General features: G+C 48.1%; 1 protein-coding gene across 1 annotated transcript in view; it reads right to left on the bottom strand.

Annotated features, from left to right (window-relative positions):
* The window catches only part of LOC126536662 (cholecystokinin receptor type A-like), a 288,019-nt gene that overhangs the window by 189,455 nt on the left and 79,419 nt on the right, over window positions 1-19,145 (bottom strand). The window contains exon 2 of the mRNA XM_050183690.2: window positions 808-1,652. Coding sequence (XP_050039647.1) covers window positions 808-1,264 — 457 coding nt within the window. The 5' untranslated portion in view covers window positions 1,265-1,652. The remainder of the gene's footprint in view (window positions 1-807; window positions 1,653-19,145) is intronic.

Genomic DNA, 19,145 nt, shown 5'->3' with positions numbered 1-19,145 from the left:
GCTACAAACAGAGGCCATGAGGCAACCGCCCACTCTCCATTCGGGCTGCATTAAAAATGCGGTCTGTGGAGACATGTGTATAGACAAGTGCAGACATGTGTTACTAGTGTCGTGTATATGTCGATATAAAGTTGACGTTCGCTTTTGCTATGTCAACCAGTTTATTCCTCCGTCTGTCTGTCTGTCTGTCTGTCTGTCTGTCTGTCTGTCTGTCTGTCTGTCTGTCTGTCTGTCTGTCTGTCTGTCTGTCTGTCTGTCTGTCTGTCTGTCTGTCTGTCTGTCTGTCTGTCTGTCTGTCTGTCTGTCTGTATGTCTGTCTGTCTGTCTGTCTGTCTGTTTGTCCGTCCGTCCGCCCGTCCGTCCGTCCGTCCGTCCGTCCGTCCGTCTGTTTGTCCCTTACCAATGTTCTGAACGGGCGTCCAAGTCGCTAGAAAACTTAACTTTTTCTAAAGTTTCGGTTTCCGCAAACTTTGGTAGATGGCTCTACTTGATTCTACTGTCTACTGCAATGAGGAATTACAAATGAGGCAATCTACATCTAAAAGAAAGCAAACTTGGAAAAGAGCAGCGAAATGTAGACTGTGTGTCAGGGATTTAGACGAAGTGATCGATGAAAAGAGGAAATTCACAGACGTAGAACGCAGCCTACATGCATGCGTATAAGCGGGGTAAGGCCGCGGGGAGTAGTCTGTCCTGCAATAGACATAAATACCCTGATATTTTGTTCATTATCGCGACGACGTGCTTTAACGATAACTTCGAGCAAGTGGTGTACGCAGGTTTGAAGAGTTTTCGTGCAACTCTTACCTTGCAGGTAAGGAATGAACTTGCACATGAGCTCTCCGAACACGAAGTTTCTCAGGATACTTCCGATCAAGGTGAATGGCATGCAGAAGACACCGAGGAGGAGGTCGCTCACGGCCAGGTTGACGAGGAAGACATTCGTCACTGTGCGCATGCGCTTGTTCTGCACCAGAGTCACGAGCACCAACACGTTCCCGACTACGGCGAACACGAATATAACCGCGTAAAGGCAGACGCGCACGATCAGGTCTGCTGCATCCGGCAGGCCGTCCACTGCGCTGATGGAGTCCGGATGTGACGTCGAATTCTCGACACCATCGGGAAACTCGGTGAAGACAGCGACATCTGGGAGCACGACTGTGGGCACTGCCAGCTCTGTGAACGGTGGCGACGGCGTTTTGTTGTAGAGCGGCTGCCGCAGGTCCAACAAGGGGAGGCTGCTCATCAGCCTGTTAACCATGATGACCCCACTGCTTCGGCGCCGTAGCTTTTGTAAATCTGGCTACTAACAGTTTGGCTTATATTATTAGCGACAAGGGGTGCCCATGAATGAGTAACAAGGTCGTGAGCCTAACTTTCGTTCTTATGGCATTGCATTGCTTCGTATCGACGAGGCATGTTCACTGCTAGACGTGTCCTCACACAAAGATCCCAACGGCAGCACTATCCTAACCTGTATGCTTGTCTCGTAGAATCAGTTATGAGATGAACTGGGCTAGGTTCCAAGTTCTATAAAAAGGCTAATGATTCTACAAATCGGGGACTTCTCGTATCTCTTGATGTTGAAGATGTTCAAAACTGTAGATGCGGGATATTTTCATCGTGGTCCCTGATGACTCGAAGGAACCCTGCAAAAGAGAATCAAAAAATAAATTAAGCAATGTCCTTCATATTATATTTGGTAATTTCGCTGTTAGCTCGATTCTTGCAACATATGCATGGGGGATCATAGCTGTAAGAAGCAGGAAAGCCGACAAGTTATCGGACGCCAATAGGTGGAATTACGCCAGATGGTCGTGGTCTACGCAATTTATTTTCATGCTCTTATAATGTGCACCTTAACTTTAGAATTTTACGTTCCCATCATAATCTTTAAATTTCGAGATCCACCTTGCAGGGACCGAATAGATTTCTTCGGATGCCAGCTGAACGAGTTGCTGCGACAGGATGAAGGTGGATTTTGTCACGTTGTAGTGACGGTGAAGGATTATTCAGGGCGAAAGCTGTGAGTCACTAATATAACTCTTGATTGGGCGGATTTGTGCCCGGAAACTACAAGTAACACTCGGCCCACAACGACAGCGGCAGGCACAGTCATCGGTCGCTAAAATCGGAGCTCACGGTTCAAATCTGATCCCCGTCTGCACATGTCACTGTACATTCCAAAATAATTACTTGCACACACTTACATTCTGTAATGCACAACAGCAGCATTCACATCCTTCTAGTCATCTGATTGGACAAGACCTATTCTCTATAAAATCCACGATAACATTCAACAATATTTCGAACTGAGTCGATACTCAATACTCGATACTCAATAAGCTCATGTGCTGAATGCGCTGTTGAAACTGAAACCTCCAGTAAAACTTTGGAACTTCTTGCTTTAGCAACATATCTGCAGAAGCTCCACCCACGCAGTTTCGGCTGCGCTACCGCGTGAAGGAGCGACACGAATGACGCCCATTGCGTTTGACTGCGAAAACGGCAAAAGCCATGCGCACGCACTGCCACGCTCCGCTCGAGTGGCTAGGCAGCGGGGCTAGGGCAGCGTTCTGTCTCCTGGTGCTGAGTTCGGCGTCTGCATGCTACATAGTGTTTCCGCTTAGCAGCAGTGTTCACGCCACACCGTTCTTCCTATATCTATCTCAACGGAACGGACAGCACGGACAACAGAACCGATCATCGATATGCGAAGCTGCTGGCCATGCACCTTATCCCGCCAGCATTACGAGAAGCCCGGTAGCTGCAAGGGTGCTGTTTCTGAAGCGCGTCAGCAATTGTCATGCGTATTGCGTCATGTCAACATGTCGCCTCCACGTATTTTTCGAACGACGTCCGAGGAGCTCAAAGGCAATGGTCTAACCTTCCTAAAGCTTTCAAACGCATCGCCCATAGAATTTCCTATTAGTGTATCAAACTCTATGACATCGTCCGTCCACTGATCTCTTTTGTAGGGGGCTGGATAGCGCATCGAGCGCCCCCCACTGAAGTCAGCATTGTTCCGGAAATCGGCGCTTCGCGACATTGCAGTGGCACTTCGCGCGCATGGGAGTTCGGCATTTCTTCCTATTCATCCTCTAAAATATCTGCCTGTTGTGCCGTGAGCTACGGTAGCAGGCCTAGAAGCCTTTATGGAAGATGTCCAGAATTTTCTGTCGCAGCGCCTAAAGCGTCGCTAAAACGAGTGGCTTGTAGTGGAAACACTGGGGATTGAGAAAACGCATTATGTGAGAAAAAAAAGACTATCGCATGTGGGTTCAGATTATCGTAAAAGCTCTTTTTGCACACGTAGAGGCAACAACGCCCACTAACACTAAGAAAACCACGAAGAAAATTTGTTACAGCCACAATATTATCTGAATGCACGCACTAATAAATGCAGCGTACGCCCTGCCCTGTTCTATTTCTTGTTTATTCAATACTGCCAGCCTTATGGTAGTCAAGGCAGTAGTGAGTATATAACGTTTGCAAGTCATTTGTCTATCAAGAAAACAACAATAGCAGCAACTACAAAGAAAAATAATAGGCGCACAGTAAAGTTTCTACGGAGCAACTCAGGAATAAACAAAAATGACACAAATGCCTTACATTCAAATCCAAAAACCGAAAGCATCAAAAGCATATCAGTGGAAAATAAAACAAAGCACACAAAACCTAATGGCTAGAACTTATTGCACGCAAAAATGCATCGTGTGATCATAACGTTTCCACATCGTAGGTAACTTGTTCCAATCGGCTATCGTTCTTGGAAAGAAGGACAGCTTGTGTACATTATTGGTTCAGCAGTGCGACATTAGAATTGTTTTGTCGTGTTTATGCCTAGTTTTGTTCTGCTGTACTGCATATAAGTATGAAATTCTATTTTGATAGCATTGAAAACGATGGCAAATAACATATTAAAACGGTGCATTTTTAGACAGGATTCCCAAGTGGGAAAACCCGAGTGGCTGAGAAGATTGGACAGTGATACCTGTTTTCTGTAGGCGTGGCATATGGATCACAATGTCTTTTTTTGAACCCCCTCAATATTGCCACGGGGATGAGATTTGCCAAAAGGGACAGGAAATTACATTTACAGAATATATACAGAGAGAGCTGGCTGGAAGCTAGACAGCAGAACAACACGAGCGCTACTCCGATCGTCGTCTTCCCCGTCTTTCTGCCGCACTCTTCCATGCTCGGCAGGTTGCATGCTTCAGTGCGCGGGAATAGCACGTAACAATATTTTTAACTGCAGTTTCAGTGTGCGGATCCCAGACGACCACGTCGGCATATTCTAGTAAGGGACGCAGGAGTGAAGTACAGGCTACAAGCTTTGCTTTAGAGGATGCATGTTTTAATCAGTATCTTATTTGCCATAATCTTTTGGATGCCACTGAAAGATGTTTTTAATTTTAAGGCTCCAACTGAGATTCGAGCTGATTGTTACGCGAAAGTATTTAAATTGTTCCACTAGTTCGAGAAAAGTGCCATTAGTTTTGTGTCAATAACTAAATGGAACTTTTTTGAGGGATAGGGTCATTGGTTTGCACTTCGTAACATTTAGTGACATCTTCAGTTGTGGCACCAATGAGTAAGAGCTCATAAATAGTTGTGTAGGACAAGTAGGTCACGTTCAGTATGAATCGTGCGATAAACTACGCAGTCATATGCAAAACAAAAACGGTCATGCACAGGAGAGCCGAGCTTGAGGTCATTTAAATATATAATAAAACGAAGCGGTGCAAGAATCCCGTGGCACTCCTGAAAATATTGGAGTGATGGGTGAACTTCATCCGTATATCTGGACGTAATGCTGCCAGTGCGATAAGTATGAATCAAGCCACTCGAAAATTTGTTGACCCTCTAAGATGTAGCCAAGCTTTAGTAAAGTTTACACTGTAGTACTTGGTCCAAGGCTTTTTCAAAGTCCAGAAAATGGCATCTATTTCTACTGCTTTGTCAAGAGTTGAGAAGAAATCGTTGTTAGTGTCTATTAACTGTGTCGCAGTTGACAACAGGCGACTAAAATCATGTTGAGTTTCAGAAAATAAAAGGTTGTCTTCCAAGTATAAGATTGGAAAACACGGGGCAGGCGGGAGATGCAACTTCAAGACGATGAGCAAAATGAGAACAAGGTGAAAGCCGGAGCAAACGTTTATGCTTTTCTCGAAACAGTATATATATAGGTACGGTTCTTCTAAAGGGGAGAGGGGTAATGCGGGTGGGCGTGGCAATGAACATGGGTGTGTTATAGGCAACTGTGTAGAATTGAAAAGAGAGGTGGGCTATACAGCTTCGGTGGAAGGATGTGAGGTAGCGTCGTCTCGCCGCTAACACACCCTCATTCGTTGCCTCGCCCACCTGCATTACCCCCTTTCCCCTTTAGAAGAACCGTGCCTGTGTATACTGTGCCGAGAAAAGTATGGTCGCCTTGAAGAAGACAAGCATGAGACGATGTGTTCAAAAATGACGTGTTCGATTACTTGTACACTCTTAAGCAAAATTACACCCTTTTGCCACGCAACAACAATCGTCATCTGTCTTGTCGACATTTCCTTTCTTTAACGCGGCGAGCCCGGTACTTTCCAGTAATGAACGGCATGCGCTTTCAGCATGACATAGTATTCCCGACAGGAAAGTAGCGGGCGCGGCGTTTTCAAGAAAGGAAACGCAAGCAAGGCAGATGACGATTATTGTTGGGTTACACCCCAAAGAGTGTAACTTTGCCTAAGAGAGTAGCGCGCAAGTGACTAACTGGCTGAAGAAAGGGCCCTCAACGGCAGATGCTGCAGACGCTGCCCTACGATGGGTCATTTATGGGCTATCGAAGCGACTCTATTGTACTTCCGCCTATGCCGACTGCTGCGGTTCGTCGTGTCTTCCGTCCGTTTGATGCAAGCGTAGCGTCCTGGCATTCGACAGATGACTGCGGTTATGCCGGTGACAGCTAAACGATCGTTTCGTGATTGCGATCCCTATAGTTGGCGTGCTCTGACTGTGAGGACTCGTCTTCTAGACGCCATTTTCTCTGTTGTCCTTTTGTTAGTGCGCTCAACCACGCAATTGTAATGGCACTACTGAGGCCGGGTTCATCTGCGGTACAAAGGCACTCCATGTGCAATGATCCAAAGACTATAACGAAATCTCTAGCCACGTAGTCACTTGTGCTTCCACGTTACCGGTCCGTGCCCGGATCCTGCATAACAAGCACTGTGACGCAGTCTGGTGCACGGCTGACAAAAAAAAAATATTTTACCGCCAAATATCTACGCCCTGTATCCTTGTGTATTCTTTATCTTAGTTCTCGCTCGTGGACCGTTTTTTGTATTAACCTGAAGAGCCTCTTTTGTGGCACATGTTCAATCATGCGCTGGCGCCTATGTCGTGGTTATTGTCGGTTCGGAGAATTAAACTTTCTGCGTCCAGTGCTCTGCATCATAAACGAAACTCTGACATTGTTCCGCTGATTGAGAAATTTAATGCCATCCTAACGGTATGCAATTTTAGTGGAAGGGGATTAGAAGGGGTGGTATTTTGTAAGCTGGCGGCTTGCGAAACGCGTGCACAGCAATTACTGGTTGCGCCATAAGGTATTAACTTTATGTAGTTACATAAAGGGCGCGTTGTTCGGAATCCCCAATTCGAAAAGCAGTACCGTTTCTTCCCCCCCCCCCCCCCCCCCCGATTGCATCGTTTAATGTTTCCAACCAATTTTACAGCAAAACCAACGCGTTCCTTGCAGCTATTCTAAATATTGCTTCTCACATAGAGGCCATCAGCTCTATATGCCACCACCTAAAATTCCGTAAGCTTCCTTCTTAAACAAGAAAAAAATGAGTTCGCAACCTGCACAGTTTTGCCATTGCGGGGTTTACTTTTGTGAAATCGTAGGCTCTGAATGCTGTCTGTAAACGTGAATGGGTGTTACATAGAAAAAAGCTTTATTTTGATCAAACCTGCTCTTAACTCGTCGACACTTTGTCAATTTTTTAGTCCTCAGCAATCGCTGGTGTAGCTGAACGAAAAGATTATTTTCGCACAAAATACTGTTTGCAAAGTTGTCGACAATGGTCGAGTGTGACGGAGATATTTGTTTTTATGAAATTGGAAAGGTTGGCAACTATTGTGCTGCTCGCTTTTCAATGAATAATAAATTGACCAATGATGACAGAATAAGAACATGAAGGGACATGGAAGAAAAGAGGTTTGTGCAATAAAGCACATTTCGTAAATGTTCTTAAGAATTCAATATAGAAAAAAGAGCCCTAGAACGGCATGTGCTGTACTTTCTACAATTAGAAGAAAATTAATCAATCGGTTTAATTTAATATAACAATATCACTAAATAAACACACAATGGTACACTAAGTGGTAATAGAAACGTAAAATGTCACTTTAAGGAAAGAACGTTATTAAAGCATCAGGAGCTGATCACTGAACTGGCAGTCCCTATTGCGCAACCAACTTTTCTATGCTGAAAGGACGGTCATCAAGGATCATCATCGTTGTCTTCAAAGCCCATATTTGCAACTCAAACTTAGCTTATAGCCACGCGTTCTGCATTCACCCATGAATGACCACACGCTCAACAAAGGAATAGCTAAATGACGCGTGGAAAAAAATAGGAGAGAGCATTACGTCATGCAGCCAGCCTTGGCAAGCGAAGGATCATCATCATCATCATCCTGTTTTTTTGTTCACTGCAGGACAAAGGCCTCTCCCTGCGATCTCCAATTACCCATGCCCTGCGCCAACCGATTCCAACTAGCACCCACGAATTTCCTAATTTTATCGCTCGACCTAGTATTTTGTCGTCCTTGATTGCGTTTTCCTTCGCTTGGTACCCACTCTGTAACCCTAGCGGTCCAATGGTTATTTAACCGGCGCATTACATGATCTGCCCAGCTCCATCTTTTTTCCTTTTGATGTCAGTTAGGATAAGCGAAGGCTCCGTGTCGACAATCCCTTTGCTCAGTACATTGCTCAGTGGAGTCCCAACACAAGACATATTCCGTCGAGATCACGAAGCAAGAACCGAGATTTGCCGAAACATTTGTTGCACGGTAGTTGGTTCTTCATTCTATGGGTAGTCTTTAATCGATGCGCGCTCTGCTGGCAACTGCTCGGCTGCTCTGCCTGTATCTCTGGTCACATTTTACGTGTACCTCTGATCACGTGTTGAGATGACACTCTTGGCTTCAATCGCGTTGATCGATGCTTCCTCCTATCTTCTTCCTTCCTCCAAGCCGTCCGTCCGTCCGTCCGTCCGTCCGTCCGTCCGTCCGTCCGTCCGTCCGTCCGTCCGTCCGTCCGTCCGTCCGTCCGTCCGTCCGTCGGTCGGTCGGTCGGTCGGTCGGTCGGTCGGTCGGTCGGTCGGTCGGTCGGTCGGTCGGTCGGTCGGTCGGTCGGTCGGTCGGTCGGTCGGTCGGTCGGTCGGTCGGTCGGTCGGTCGGTCGGTCGGTCGGTCGGTCGGTCGGTCGGTCGGTCGGTCGGTCGGTCGGTCGGTCGGTCGGTCGGTCGGTCGGTCGGTCGGTCGGTCGGTCGGTCGGTCGGTCGGTCGGTCGGTCGGTCGGTCGGTCGGTCGGTCGGTCGGTCGGTCGGTCGGTCGGTCGGTCGGTCGGTCGGTCGGTCGGTCGGTCGGTCGGTCGGTCGGTCGGTCGGTCGGTCGGTCGGTCGGTCGGTCGGTCGGTCGGTCGGTCGGTCGGTCGGTCGGTCGGTCGGTCGGTCGGTCGGTCGGTCGGTCGGTCGGTCGGTCGGTCGGTCGGTCGGTCGGTCGGTCGGTCGGTCGGTCGGTCGGTCGGTCGGTCGGTCGGTCGGTCGGTCGGTCGGTCGGTCGGTCGGTCGGTCGGTCGGTCGGTCGGTCGGTCGGTCGGTCGGTCGGTCGGTCGGTCGGTCGGTCGGTCGGTCGGTCGGTCGGTCGGTCGGTCGGTCGGTCGGTCGGTCGGTCGGTCGGTCGGTCGGTCGGTCGGTCGGTCGGTCGGTCGGTCGGTCGGTCGGTCGGTCGGTCGGTCGGTCGGTCGGTCGGTCGGTCGGTCGGTCGGTCGGTCGGTCGGTCGGTCGGTCGGTCGGTCGGTCGGTCGGTCGGTCGGTCGGTCGGTCGGTCGGTCGGTCGGTCGGTCGGTCGGTCGGTCGGTCGGTCGGTCGGTCGGTCGGTCGGTCGGTCGGTCGGTCGGTCGGTCGGTCGGTCGGTCGGTCGGTCGGTCGGTCGGTCAAAGTCAAGTCAGGCTCAGTCTGTCTGTCTGTCTGTCTGTATTTCGGTCGGTCGGTCGGTCGGTCGGTCGGTCGGTCGGTCAAAGTCAAGTCAGGCTCAGTCTGTCTGTCTGTCTGTCTGTCTGTCTGTCTGTTTCTGAGCCCCACCAGCAGTCATACGCTTTCTTTACAGCGTCGTATGTGTGTTCATCGACCCCCAGACAACGCACACAGAACACGAAACTCGCGATATGGCGAGACCCCAAACCATATAATGAAAGTGAGCTGTCAAGCAGTACACCTCTGCTTTGAACTGGTTGGCTCGTTCCGGGACTAAAGGTGAATCTGAGACAAGAAAACATTCACACTAGAAGTAACAGATGCCGTTGCCATATGTTTTCCTTTTGTTGCCCTTGTTTTCAGACATTGAAACGCATGAGAAAGATCATATTCCCCCTCGCACGCCGATTAGAGGGCTAAGAGATTTTCCTTCGTCCGATGCAGTAACAAGAATCGACTGGCCTAAATTTAAGCTACACATGGAAAGTGCATGCCGAGCAAACCTTGGCCATAACTTGGAGGATACAATCACAGAAGCAATGAGGAGAAGCTTCATGCCTCCTAACGTTGACAGCAAACCGTTCCCCTTTCGAAGTAGAACTAGAAAGGTTACGTGCATTTCGATGCCGAGCTGAAAGGAAATACAGGTGCACGAAGGCATTTTGTCACCTGACAATGGCACGGAGTACACAGAAGAAAATCCAGCGCCGTTTGGAAAAATTGCAGGAGCACCGTCGGAAATCTTTTGTGAATTACGGGACTCCCTTAAACCACTGTTACACAGCTGGAGTTCCGTTCATGGCCTGCGCTTGTCTATGCAACCGTGACATCCTTTCATGGCTTTAGACCTTCATCAATACCGGATGCAATTTGAGGTAGTGAATAATTTTTCTACCACCCACAACACCGAAGGAGTGGCTTGGCTGTGCCTGGCGTACCAGAAATGTAAATTATCTTTACTATGGAAGACCTGATTCCTGCATGGCTGCTTCTCGACGTTAATCTTCACCAGGGCCCGACGGCATCACCAATGCTGCTGTAGCCCATCTTGGACAAGAGGCCAGGCAATAGCTCTTAAATTACTACAACCACTCATGACACGAAGGCATTGTTCCTCAAAAATGGAAGATAAGTCGGCTTGGACAACTATTTATAGCAGAAAAGTTACCATTTGACCAGCCATTATATCGCCCTACTACCCTGGCATGTTCCATATGGAAAGTAATGGAAATAATAACCCTTATGAGCCTAGGATGGTATATAGAACACCACAGTGTGTACCCGGACTCCATGAAGGGCTTTCGGCGAGGCATGTCATCATTAGAGAATGTTACTGACCTCACAATTTTATCGAGCAAAAAAAAATTTTTAAAGCGCATATCAGTGGCGCCCTTTCTTGATGTGAAAGGGGCGTACGATGATGTCACCTAGGAAGCGATCCTCGAATCATTGGAAGCTGTCGGGATCGGTGGTCGAATGTTTCAGTGGATCCGCGACTGGTTAATGAGAAGGTCCCTAATTCTTTGTGTAAAACAAAGGTGGGCCTACTGCCAACTATTATACATACAGCGGTGTCCCCCACTCTTTTCTGTTTAACCTTACTATGGTCGGCCTTGCTGAAAATTCACCCAAGACACTTTACTTATCAATATACGCTGACCAAATTTACGGTTAGTTTCTTGCGATGACTCGTCTTCAAGTGCGCGCAAGGATTCAGCGGGCAGCCACCCTAACTTGTTCATATCTCCGCAGATAAGACCTTAGTGTGTACACCGAAAAATGGACCCTAATTGCGTTTAGGCCCAAACCCATGACACCGCACCCTCTTTCTCTCAATGGCCATATTATCGCACACGAGAAGTCCCATGGCTTATTAGGTGCGGTTATTGACAAGGACCACTTCAGGTATACCTGAAGTGGAGACTAATTTTCATTGTGCATATAATAAAGTTCCTGTGCGAAAAACCTGGGTTACATCGGTACGGCCCATGCTGTAGCTGTAGGGCTAGCCAGTCCCGCATATATATGGTGACGCATGTAGGCGTCAAAGAGGTTCGTTGAAGAGCGGCACGTATGTACACATTCACACATACTCAGTGACGCAAGCTTCAAGTTTATTTCAGGAGAGTGAATAGAAATTGTGTGCAAACACAGTATGCACAGTTGGTCCGATGGTGGGCTAGGAACTATGTTGCCTCAGCACAACAGCCCGATGCGCTACCCATTCCACTCCTGTCTACCCAGGTACGTGGGAAATGGATTCGGTAAAAACATACAAGCATACATAGCTACGTAGATATATAGTCCGCGGAAAGTGCGTGGAGTGCCCTATGAATGCTAACGCCATAAAACCGTCGGAACACATCTCACGATGACATTCTACAATAATGCATCAGCATTGAATCAATATAACAACACAACGTATTGTCACTATCGGAATGAGTTACGTATGAGGCTACACTACAGCTGGACTCCTCTTTTACACTTCCCTAAGAACACTCGACCCAATCAGGCGCCGCTGCCGCGAAGCCTGCACGTGGTTTATGAAATGCTAGGCGCGTCAGTGCCTGCAAACGGTGAGAAATGCATCATGCAAAAACGGGACAACTCCCTCCCACATCTTTTTGGACATGCGGTGCCATCTAGTGGCACAGCCGAGAATTCCGCACGTGGTCTCTGAGACAAGTAGCACGGCGAGCTAGTGCCTGCGAACGCTGAGAATTGTTCCCTTGATTATCGTACACTCAGTGGCACATACTCAGCGGCCCAAGTTGATAAGAAGTTCATTGAAGATTTTCACATACTATTAAAGTTGTGGGACGATCTCGCCGCTGCCACCAGTTGAAGGGGTTGTAGGTCGTAAAGAGGAACTTGGGAAGAACGAGGCGTAAAAGGGTTTATTTACAGTATTTACAATTTAAACAAGATATACATCGACAGACTAGCGTGGCTCCCAAATGGAGCACGCAAGACAAGCATACAGCACACAGCTTACGAGCACACAGCTCACGAGTACGATGACGAGCACACAGGCGAGCACGATCACAGAGCACACTGACGAGTACGTTCTAGCAGCCGACAAACAGCTTCTTATAAACACTCCGTGTTTCCTAGATCCCTGCGTGTGGGGAAATGGCAGTTCACCGCCGATTCGCAGCGTCAAACGTCAACGCAGTCGACCCGCTGGTTTTCCATTATCTTGAGTCTTGAAAGGCGCGTTGGTTCCCCGAGCTGACCCCCGCAGCGTGGCCGCCGGTTGTCCATTGTCTTGCGTCCTGTAGTCGCCACGAGTGTCAGCAGACTGTGACGAATCCTGGGGCCCACTCACCGCAAGGCACCCTTTTGTTAGGAAAGCTCTTCTTGATGCAGAGAGACCATATCGGCGATGGCGGGTTCAGTAACAATAGTTGGTCCGCCGATCGCGTTTAGTCACAACGGCGCCGAGGGGCTGTTGAAGCGGCACCTCGAGGTCCCTACGAAATGAGTCACCGCAGCAATTGTGATAAGCTTACATGGTTCTCTTCGCGGAAGCTCGCAACGCTCGCAGCTGCAGCTGGCTGAGAAAAAGTGCATGTTGCCACCTCGGCAGGCCATTCCTAACAGCTCCTCCATGGCCCGGAAAATCTCGCCTGGCCAGTGCTGACAACCGCTGGGCAGAAAGAGAATGGCTGGCGAGCAAGAATACGGCTTTGCTCTCTGCAACTCTTGCGTACTTGGAATGCCCTAAACCATCTCACAACAACCGGCACAGAAGAGTCGATCCCGGCAACGCAATTCCACTCAGGGTTCAAACGCCCGGAATCAGATGTTAAGCCACCAGGCTTCCTACCAAAATTTCAACGCAAGCCACTCAACTGGGAACCCCAAATTTTGCCCCAAAATTTCGTGCCGCCAAAGCGAGCGTTCACGTTCCCCCTGAGTTCGACCAAATCTGACCGTCGCGCTGCACAAGAGTAAAGCTTTAGGCAGAACTAAAGCGAAGGCTCTCAACCACCAATACCCAAACATAACTTAAGCAGCCTAAGTTCACGAACAGCCTGTTCTTACCCTATCGCAGTGGAGTACTTATCTCACGTACTGTTGCCACTGAACCGTCTGGCCAACTCCGCAGGTGCGTAATCACAAACGCGCCAGCTTTGTGGTCCCTATTCCGAACGCGTACTTGCGTCGTACGTAAGCATTTCATCACGCTTACTCACATTTCTTCCTTTAGTCCATACAGGACACCTACCTTAAACGAACAACTCAACTTGCGTAACTTACGCACTCCGCAGAACCCTTTAAAAAATGCGTCTGGTAATGACTAGCTCCACGCACGGTTACTAGAGAAGTCAGAATACGGCCGCCCTCAACACACACGAGCAACCCAGTCATAAACCTGCTTCTTTCCGTCCACACAGGACACGCGCTAATGGAACTAAGAACGCTTCTCAGTGCAAATTGTGCACTAGCTGAAAGCCTACGCGCCTAACCTTAGAAAATTCAAAAACACTTATAAAAAGAGAAGGTTAACTAATACACACACGCATTACCATAGGCCTCTCAACGATAACCTCACTCAGGTTACTCACACACACAAAAAAAGAAAGCCTATCGACTCATTAATGAACACCTTGCGAAACTACAGGTTTAGATAAAAGGCATCTTTCAAATCTCGGAGCTTCTCAAACAAAGGATAAAGCTCATACCTTATTTATCGAAAAAAATTTTAGTCTTAAATCGCGAAAATTTTCAAAATGCTCAAAAATAAAACAAAGCAAGTTTCACTTCTACGGAAGGGCTGACACACTATCAGCTCCTCCAAGACGTTACAGTATCCTGCCAATTTGCGTCCTGGCGCCACGCCTTCATTACGAACTTGACTGACTGCGTCGCGACTCCTACCACCTCGTCTCGTCTTGCCACCTTGCGCTCCTTCGCACTACATGCTGCACTCCGGAAAGAACGACGGAACGACGAGGAACGTACCTGCCCCGTGCTCTTTGTCCGCGTTCGTGCAGAACGTGCTTCTCGGTATCTTTTCGACCGGTGGCCCGAACGTGTTTGATGCGCCCACGTCGTCAACGACGACCGCACTTTTTTTTTCCTCTCGCGCCCTGCCTTTTTGCGTCTGTCGCCGAAGTTGGCTGCGCTGCAATAGTCACCGTCTTTCGGTCTTTACCGCGCTTATTTTTACGGCGCTTTCTCGTTGGAGTCTTTTTCATGCCGCCTTCGCGCGCCTCGTGCTGGCCGGTACACAACTCGTCGGCCCGGATCGGTCTCCTACCAGCACAGTCTGAGTAATTATAATTTAAATCTTCTCTCTCTCTCTCTGCCTCCACTGGCGGAGAGCTCTACCGACTTTGGAACAATGCAGCAGTCTTTACTCGAGCTATGCAACTCGCACTCTTGCGAACTATATATATATATATATATATATATATGTACTGTAAGGCGGCTTAATTAACAAGCCAGAACGTTGCACGATGCACAGGCAGGTCTGTTGAACAAGTGTCGTGCGCCTGAAGCACGCGGCCGTCTTCTTTGCTATAGTATACATGTACGCAGAGTAAACTTCAGTTTACGCCTACATAATGCTTAGCGCTACATAGATATCACTACGCTGGGGTTGTTTTTCGTCGTGATGCGCAAAACAAGAAACAGGAGCGCCAGAAACCTAGGTCCACATACCCATGTTTACCTCAAAGGGGTTTATTGAAGAGCGGCACATAGCCAGTAGTACCAAGGGTGACTTCTACACTTGGGAACGATTATGGAGCAGAGATCAGACACGCGGAAGGTCTAAGGTGCCGTTGTCACGTCGGAGAAGTCACTTCCGGGCCACAAACACCGAGCATTGTTCTGTGGCAAGAAAAATGCGCGGAATTTCCGGCGTGGAGGACTTCACCGTGTTCCTGCCGCCACTCACCAAGGATAATTAATGGCGAAGCCATAAGGCCTTTGTGTGTCATGGCATCTTGGGAGCTTTCTTGTGGTGATGCACAGTGCTGAGCGAATCTGTGTCAATGTGGACCGTTCCACTCTGGTCATGACATTCACATTCATGCCGTCACGTACGGCCTGTAGCTCCAGTAGTAAGAAGTCCACATGTGCTGTCTTGCAGATTCAAGCAGTTTCAATTGAAAGACGCTTCACACTGACAAAAGTCATGTGGCATCCTCATATATCGGCATTCGCATCTGTGTAGAGAACAGTGTCCTAGTTGGATAGCTGTCTCAGGTACTGGATATGATTGATCACCTTGCTGAGCTCTTTTTTTATAAGTGGTGATAAAACTCTAGCACACAGGCATGGAGATAAATCATTGTGGCAGCCTTACCCAGCAAAGACTATGAGACTAAAGAAGAAGATATGAAACATAAATGTAAAAGGAAGGCACACCACGATGCATCACATCTCGTATAGAGTACGAGCACTACATACGGCAGTCTGTAGTGCGCAACGTGCACAACAGGAACTGGTGCATATTTTTTCAAGCTTCACAATTTCTTGGCTAATTTTTTGACGAATTGACGCCTTCAGTCGAAATATTGCTATCCTCAGTTGCCAGAATTTATATTTCTCTCTGAAACGCATCAAACTTTGTTCAAGTTAGGTCGGCGGTTGTGTACAATAATGAGAGCATAAATGCGTTTCGTATGTACTTGAGTATAAATATTGAAGTTGGCCCGCATCTAAAGCTTCCTCTTAAGAAAAAAGGGGATAGGTGTTGGAACTATTCCAGGGTGGCGATCTGTCGTTCATGCCTTCTTTTCTTTTCCAGAGAAGTGCTTAAGACAAACATGAAGGTGAACCACTATGCAATATAGCTTTGTGCGATGAGCAAAGAGAGTGCCGTAATTTCATCCGCACTATAGCGTATTACAACGTGTCTATACAGACAATCTTGCGAGGCGAACGCAGAACTTACTTAACTGAATTCACACCACAGTTAAATAAAGAAAGCCTGGCATGTTAGATGACCTTATATGCCAGGTCATCGGAAAACGAAACATCGCCATAACCTTGTTTCTTTAATATGTTGCTTCGTGTAGTTACAAAATTCTGTGGAAAAGCCTGTGCTATACTGTGAAATGCTTACCGGGAATCGACGAATCAATCCGCTTACTTGCCGGTTCTCGCAACGCTTTATCGCAATGGCCCAAAAAGTTTCGCAGGTTGGTGTATCCAGCCGTTTTGGTCCGCACCAGCTAAACTATAGCTCGCTCACGCACACATTCATGGCCCACACAACCAAGCAACTTTCCATAAGAAGCGAAAAGCAAAAAAAAAAAAAAAAAAAGAGCACTGGTAACAGGAGCTCGTAAACGGGCATAGCTTCGCCGTGAGCATCGTTAGTTTAATGAGGCGGAACATTTTTTTACGACTCAGTATTCGCTCGGACAACTGATCTTTCTTATAACCCGATGATGGGAATTCGAACAAAAGATCGCGCCGTTATCGCTGAAACGACAAATAAAAAGAGCTTTGTCTAAGAACTGAAACGAGCGTTCCGACGGCGGGAAGATATATATAAACTGCGCAGCCCCATCACCTGGAAGAAAAAAAAAATGAAGAGATATCGCCAGGAATACCCCACATTGCCAAGCTATACCAAGCTGCCCGCGTGCGGTGGACAGTATCGCAGTTAAAGACAGAAAACGCAGGAGGATCGCAAAAAGATACCACATGAAGCAGGTATAATGATTTTACGGACGCTAACAAAGTTGCCCAACAGCGTCACTGATAGCTCAGACATCGCTAAAAACACGAGAGTTGAAAGATGAACGGCTGCTTCGGCAACATTCCCGATCGAAGCTCTGAGCTGTAAAACAGGAAGGGAAGTGTAAGGGTGAGCTTTTTTCAATTTCTTTTCATACAAGTTACTCATATTGCTTATGCTGGGCCACTAGAATGACTCGGATTAAATATACCTGCTTCCCACATTTACGTATTGGCGCACAAGTTGACCTAGGCAGCAGACACGCATAAAAATATAGAACAACCGGAAAACTAGAGCAGTACCTGACTCTTCTTTCTTTCGTGTTTCGTGTACGATGTTGGAGTAGATCTGCTTTATGAATAGGGCAAAATATAAGTTCTCGCGTTTTCTACCTGAGTATTTTATAAAAAAAAAAAAACAGTACCGTAAGTAAAAAAGTGCCGTAATATAAACTCGACCCAAGCAAGTCTAAAAACCAAACGGAGGTTATCTGATTGGTGGCTAAAATAAAGGCAAGCGTCAAATTTCGCCCTCCTCTAAGTACAAAATATATTTTTGGTCAGGGCTACGTGCGTGTGCCGCCGCCCGACTTAAAGGGCACAGCCTCATCCATCCATCCGTCCATCCATAGGTAGCGGTTCAAGGTAGATTGCGAAGGTTTGCGGAAGAAAGAGAAGAGTAAGGATGTCTATACAAAAGGGCTGTAATGAAAAACATGTATAGTATAACCGAATAAATCAAGCAGGCTAGGTGACTGTCACCGCCCATTTTAAAGGTGAATGCCAATAAATCATCATCATCATCACTAGCATTATGTCGTGCCACTTCTAACAACTTCGCATGCGCGTCGCATTTCATCGATACGTGCAAATTTTGTATTTCCGTTGCGTTCTATTCCACCAAGTGACCCAACGTATAGCAGTTGCTTGTAGCAGTTGCATGTCGCGTTTAGCTGGACCTGGTCAGCGCAAGAAGGCTAGGGCTTCACCGCCCATCATCATCATCATCATAATCATCATCATCATCATCGACAACAACAGCATCGTACCGTGCCACGCGTCAATTGGACGTGACGTGTGCGCCGCGTATTCTCGATACCCGTGTTTACTCTTCGGTACACGTTATGTCGATGTGATGCAGGTTCTTTGATTGTTGTAGATGGTTCCCTGAGGCGGAGAAATCAATTGAGGACAAAGTCGTTTGTTGCAAAAGACACACACAGCTTTTAATGCAACTAGTGGGTAGAGAAACATGAAATAAACACTCAATGAAATATTCACACGAAATAACATACATTCAGAGCTATGAAAGTACAAACAGCACTTGAGATAGGGGCAGTCTATGAGTGTGAGCGCATGCAACTTTTCGAAGCGGAGAGGCGGAGACGAGGCGGTGAAATAAGTGGCGTTAGTCTCACCACAGTGTCGATGTAGTTGATCGATGAGCCAGCGGCCAGAGCGTGGCAGTGTCGGCTTGGACAGGGAACGCAGGTGGCTTGGTGGCACGGCCGATGGAGGGGGCGTCTTGGCCCAGGCAGCTGAGCGCTAATTCGGGCCCAAAGCCCGAGTGCTCGCACTTTGTCTGTGGGCGCTGCAGTTCGCCGGCCTCGGGTAGAGGCCGGGTTCGCCGTCCGTGCTTGGATAGAGTAGCGACACCTGGGAACAGGTTGGCGGGAGGCCCCGGTCGGGTTAAGCCCAGAATGCTCGGGTCTGAAACCCGACTGCCCGTCTTCAGCCCCAGGTCCGGTGGCCGATTTTCACCCTTGCGTCTTTTCCCTCTTCTGCCAGCGCGCCTCGCTTTTCTGCCCCTCTGGTCTATTCGTCTCTTCCGCGTTGGTAATCCTCGGGGCGTGGTTGTCGTTGGCAATTGGCTACTGGAAGCTCCGTAGACTTTGCCGATTGGATCACTTTCCCGTTGTTTTTGTTTTTTTCTTGCACCGCGCGTTCTACTGCCTGATGTTCTTCGATGTCGTCGTGTTTCACTCAGTACGGCATTCACCTCCGCGCGAGTGATCTTTGTTGTCCTCTTATTTCTCTTTTTCCACCACGGCACTGTCTCGTGCGCTTCACACATCGTAGTTGCCTCCTCGCAAGGTACGAACCCTCTAGTGCGTGCTGCCGAAAATGGAGCTCCTGCGGAGGCGCTCTTATGTTACGCTGTGACTGTGCCGCGTGAGACACGCAGG

This window comes from Dermacentor andersoni, chromosome 4, assembly GCF_023375885.2.
Source record: "Dermacentor andersoni chromosome 4, qqDerAnde1_hic_scaffold, whole genome shotgun sequence".
Lineage (NCBI taxonomy): Eukaryota > Metazoa > Arthropoda > Arachnida > Ixodida > Ixodidae > Dermacentor > Dermacentor andersoni.
Note: the sequence above shows the minus strand (reverse complement) of the source record. Positions and strands in the feature narration are given on the sequence as shown.